We start from the raw sequence: 5,127 nt of genomic DNA on the forward strand, positions 1-5,127 counted from the left end.
CCGGGGGGGGGGGGGTGGGGGGGGGGGGGGCTGGGCGGGCTCTACCTGGGCACTGGCAGGTGGCTCTTCAGAAGTGACCAGAGGTACTGTCTCCAGCCAGAGTTCTGGGGAGCTGCTTGAGCTCCTGCCCTCGTCCTGCTCGACAGAGGCTCCTTCTGCCCACTCCTGGGGGCCCATATCCCCCTCTGGGTCATCAGGGGGCTGCAACAGGCGAGGAGCAGGGTCCGGAGGTTCCTGGGGACCTGACTGGGAAGGAGGGCGTTCGTCTTGCTGCAAGAGGCTCAGCAAGTCTTCCCGGCCGGCCTCGGCGGACAAGAGCCCATGGGCATCGGTGATGTCCTGAGAGGCCAGGCCATGGCCAGTGGCAATGTGCAAGGGGCACGGGGGTCCGTCTGGAGACAGGCCCACCAGATCACCTGGCAGAGCTTCAAACTGTTGCAGCAGGTCCTGAATATTTAGCCCGTCAAGTTCCATCTGACTCAGGCTGCCGCGGCCTCCTGGTGCCGGGTCCCACGGGCAATCAGGGGTGAGGTCCTGAGAGGGTGAAAGTGTGTCCCTGGGCTCCTCCAAGTCCATGGCTGGAGGTCCTGGAGGGGGTTGGGAGGTTGTCAGGAATTCCATGCCTGGACCCTGGGATCAAGCCAGCATCTGAAAGAGAGAATCAAAGATGAGATTTCCTGGTTTCCAATTTGGTACCAGGCTCTCACCTGGTATGTATTCATACAGGACACATAATTTAATCCCCATCATACCCCGCAAGGAAGGTTCTGCTATGATCCTCATTTTACAAACGAGGAAACTGAGGTGCAGAATGAGCAGCTGTAAGGCTGTGGCTTCCCAGGCTCCAAACCGCGGGGGATTCCCCTGTACCCGTTGCTCCAGACCTCTCCCCATCCGTGGACCCTGTTCACCCCAGCCCTGGTTCTTCCAAGTCTTCCTCCCCGGAGATGTGGAGGCTGGAGACATACTCTGACTATATAGACCCAACCGGTGTAGGTCGCCGAGACACAGGACTCAAGACCTCAGTCCAAGACTTGAGACCCAGAATTTCAGACTTAATACTACAGTTCCAAGATGCCAGAAAGCGGACTCTCATCTCAAAACCTCCAATGCCACCCTCAAGATCGACCCCAGACTCAGACCCCAGACTGAGGCCCACTCAGACCCAGCCTGAAGACACAACTCGAGCCTAAAGCTGAGTTAAGACCCCAGTCCTCTAGCGGACCCCAGACTCAAGACTTCAGACCCGTGACCTCAGGCGTTGGCTCCAGACCTCGCTCTGCTCCGCCGGCACACTCACTTCCCAAACCGAGGTGGCCTCAACCCGCGCGGCCCCCAGGACCCCGCTCCCTGGCTTGTCGGGTCCTGCCAGTCGCCGCCGTTCGCCAATTCCCGGACTGGGCGCTGGCAGATCTGTCCGCGCAGCGCTCCTGGACCACTGGGCATGCGCACACCCGCGGGGCTTGCTGGGAAATGTAGTTCTCTCAGCCAGCCTGGCCTCGCGGGGGCGCTAGATGTTGGGGCCGTGAGTTCGAATCCCGAACCTTCATTTACGCACAGTGAAAGCTCGGGCTGGCTTCTGAGCCTGTTTCCTGAACTACAAAGTGCGGTTTAAAGCCACTGCTTGACTGCTACGGCTTTGCTCATTATTCCAAGGGATGGCGGATGGGAAGAAATGGGACTGGAAAATACTAAAGGAGCGTGAAAGGCGGACTCTTTCGACTCCAGGGACACCGGAAGCGACGCGGGGACCATATTGTAGACAGACCTCCGGTGTGGCACTCAGTAGGGCGGCCGAATGGCTCGCCTGGCTTAACTTTACCTCCCTAAACTTCCGGCTTCCTCAGTTGTAAACTGGCGATAATAATAGCACCTACCTCCTAATTAAACGAAATCGAGCTGGTTACAGATTTAGCAATAGATTTAGAAAATAATGAGCCTAATAATAGTGTTAACTTTTATTAGTTTTAGGTTTTCAGTAATTGCTCATTGACTAGAATCAAGGATGTATAAGTTGTGATGCTTAAAGTAAGTGATAAGTAACTGAAGGTCAAGAAGTCGGACATCCTTTGGAAGTCGCCTCGTGCAGTACCTGGGGATATCTACAAAAGTTTAAAGAAATCACAATTAACGTACGCTTACGGCCGGAATAATACATTTCCCATAAATCTCTAGGAGCCTACAACTCCCAAGCACCCCTCGGCCGCAGACGTCCTCCGGAAACGTGCACGTGCAGGCGGCTGGGATACGTCATGGCGGCCAGGCGCCTCTTAGGTGCTACGTGGAGCTCGGCCGGCTGGCGGGTTCGGGAGCTCCCGGACCCCGCCGCTTCTGTAAGACTCCATGTACGAGATTATGCCAAGAGACCGGGTGAGCTGGGTTAGGAGGGACCAAGATGAGAATGGTAGGGACATTGGGGAGTTGGTAGTGCGCAAGCGCTGGTTGGGGAGGCACGTCCTAGAGTCAGCGCGCAAGCGTAGAGGCTAAGCTGTTTGCGCAGGCGCAGTTTGAGGTACCTAGGGCGCGATTGGACTCAGTGCGCAGGCCCAAGTGTTTTTTTGTTGTTGTTTTTTTTTAATGTGGGGGCGGGGGTAGGAGTAGGTCATGGACTTGGGTCCCTATGACGTTTCTGCTTCCAAATTAGTCACCTTTGGCAGGTTATCACCAGAAATTGGGGCCCATCTAAGTATTAAAACCAAAACAAGGTTATTTAAATTTTCTCTGGATACAGCCTTGCCCGATCTCCTTTGTTGAAAGGAGGGATTTGGCAGACGTGAGGTTTTAAAGACACAGAGCAGCCAGCGGAGGCTCTTTTTTCGTGAGATAAACAGAAGGAATGAAAATGGGATTGAAGAGGAATGACTTGGTTACTCTGAATATCAGTGTCATTTAATCCAGTATCCGTGTCCCAGTTACAATCATTTTGAATGCAGCAGACAGGGTCCAGCCAGGGCAGAAAGGGACGACTGGCCTCCCGAGGGTGGAGCTGGGCTGAAATGATTCTCCCCCACCGTAGTCATTAAGGGGGGCAAAGGCGCTGTGGTCGGTGAGGCCCTGAAGGACCCAGAGGTGTGTACAGACCCCATCCGGCTCACCACGCACGCCATGGGTGTCAACATCTACAAGGAGGGCCAGGATGTGGTCCTGAAGCCGGATTCCGAGTACCCAGAGTGGTGAGTGTGCCAGGACTGGGTAAGGAGGGCCTGGCTAACCAAATCTGAGGATCTGGGAGGGCTTCCCTGGGGAGGTGGTGTGTGAGTCGACCTGAGTGGGTGGACAGAGCTTTAGAGGTGGGCAGGAACAGCCAGTGCAAAGGCTCCAGGCAGAACTGCACCTGGTTTCTTAGTGGACCCCGGGAGGCAAGATGGAGAGTAGGGGAGACAGGGCAGGAACTTGATGGAGCCCAGCTTTCAGGGGGCTGCAGGGGGAATTTTGCTCTTGGCCCTGAGAGCAGTGGCAGGATGCAGAAGCTGTTGCCACGTGACAATCCTTCAAGCTGGGGAAGGTTTAGAAAGGTTGAGCGAGTGGGTGGGGAGGCCTTACAGGTGGGCAGGCGGCACAGACAAAGGCCAGGAGGCAGAAGGTTCGGCGTGCGCCCACCTCAGATCCCAGCACCCTTGGGATAGGGGCGCTCCGTTGTTCCACAACACGGCACCCCCTTGTTCCATGTCCTCAGGGTGGGGAGGGACTGCCCTAAGGTCAGGGGGTCTGGGGTGGGGGAGCCGCGGGGAAGGGGGCTGCTCTGCAACCCCGACTCTGCCCACTCCCCGTCAGGCTGTTCCAGATGAACGTGGGTCCCCCCAAGAGTCTGGAGGAGCTGGACCCTGAGACCCGGGAGTACTGGCGGCTGCTGCGGAAACACAACATCTGGCGCCACAACCGGCTGAGCAAGAACCAGAAGTTCTAGCGGGAGAGGGGCCAGAGCACCCTGACCCTCCAGTGACCTGGAGGAGATGCGGTGGGTCGGTCGGGGGGTACCTCCCCCAGCCCACCCCCTGGACTTTGTATTTTCTGGAAAAACAGACTTCTCCAAAAACAGAGGAGACTACCACCCTCACTGGGGTTACTGGGTGGCCCCTGCATTGAGGCTGAATCAGGGCCCTGGGGGCCAATAAAGACTTCTTGGGGCAATTGCTGGCAGGCTCCAGATGCCTCTGGGTGTTGTCGTACGTCAGGGCCAGGAGGGACTTGGGGGAGGCAGTGGGGAGGTGGGCACTTTGGACCCAGTGGTCCCATGGCCCAGCCTCCACCCTCAATGATTGCTGGGCGTCTGCAGGTCCATCTTCCCCTCCCGGCCTCACTGAGCTGCTCACCCTCATTCCTGGAATTCCCAGTGTTGCCCAAGAGGCCCCAACCTCCATCCTCGAGGGGGAGGGTTTTCTAGCCAAGCCGCTCTGGGTTGCACTGGACTCATACCTGAATCAAGTCATCCGGAGCAGAAGAGTCTTTGTGAGCTTCAGGAACTGAAATGTCCAGGGGTACGGTCTGACCTCAGGCACGGCTGGATCCAGGTACTTCAGTATTCAGCTATTTGGCTCTCCATCTCTGGGTCCTTTTAACTCCTCGGGCAGGAGTGGCTCCAGGGCTTCTAGCTGACACCCCCTATCCAGTTCAGCAAGCCCAGCCCGAAGGAAGGGACTTCTCATTCCTTTCTGTCAGGGTCGCAGGGGTTATCTTCATTGGCCAGTCACTTGAGCCGAGGGACCTGGGCCTACTCATCATTCGCCTTTCCATCCACCACCACTGGTGCCCACCAGATTGAAGGAAGCTGGAGGACACACACAGTGCCAGGACCACACTGCTTGGGGGCCTGGATCAGGGTCCTCTCGCCCTCCAGGCTCCTCCAGAGCTGGACAGGTAGGGCAGGGCAGGGTCCCCGAGGCTAATTCTGTCTGGTCCCAGGAAAATGAGGGCCCTCATCCGCTTAGGAGGACTCTGCCAGGCGGATTACCCCACACCTGCCCTCGCTGGTGGCCTGTTCTGGGAAGGCGGATCGTCCCAACCCTCCCATGGTTCCCCATGGCTCTCGGTTAAAACAGAAGTTGTAATGGCCACGGGCCTCCTCACTGTTCATCCAACGTGCCAAGCATGGTGCTGCCCCTGGGCCCTCTGCCTCCGCCGCTCTTC

General features: G+C 57.2%; 2 protein-coding genes across 2 annotated transcripts in view; one reads left to right on the forward strand and one right to left on the reverse strand.

Annotated features, from left to right (window-relative positions):
• APBA3 (amyloid beta precursor protein binding family A member 3) overlaps window positions 1–650 on the reverse strand; it is a 6,533-nt gene extending 5,883 nt beyond the window's left edge. Inside the window, exon 1 of the mRNA XM_007460349.1 lies at window positions 46–650. Coding sequence (XP_007460411.1) covers window positions 46–621 — 576 coding nt within the window. The 5' untranslated portion in view covers window positions 622–650. The remainder of the gene's footprint in view (window positions 1–45) is intronic.
• Window positions 651–2,252: 1,602 nt separating this feature from the next.
• On the forward strand, window positions 2,253–3,907 carry MRPL54 (mitochondrial ribosomal protein L54). The gene is made up of 3 exons (XM_007460350.1): window positions 2,253–2,370; window positions 3,017–3,173; window positions 3,775–3,907. Exons 1-3 carry the CDS (start codon window positions 2,253–2,255, stop codon window positions 3,905–3,907), a joined length of 408 nt encoding a protein of 135 aa, XP_007460412.1.
• Window positions 3,908–5,127: the final 1,220 nt, after the last annotated feature.

The sequence above is a fragment of the Lipotes vexillifer genome, unplaced genomic scaffold (assembly GCF_000442215.2).
Source record: "Lipotes vexillifer unplaced genomic scaffold, Lipotes_vexillifer_v1.1 scaffold225, whole genome shotgun sequence".
Lineage (NCBI taxonomy): Eukaryota > Metazoa > Chordata > Mammalia > Artiodactyla > Lipotidae > Lipotes > Lipotes vexillifer.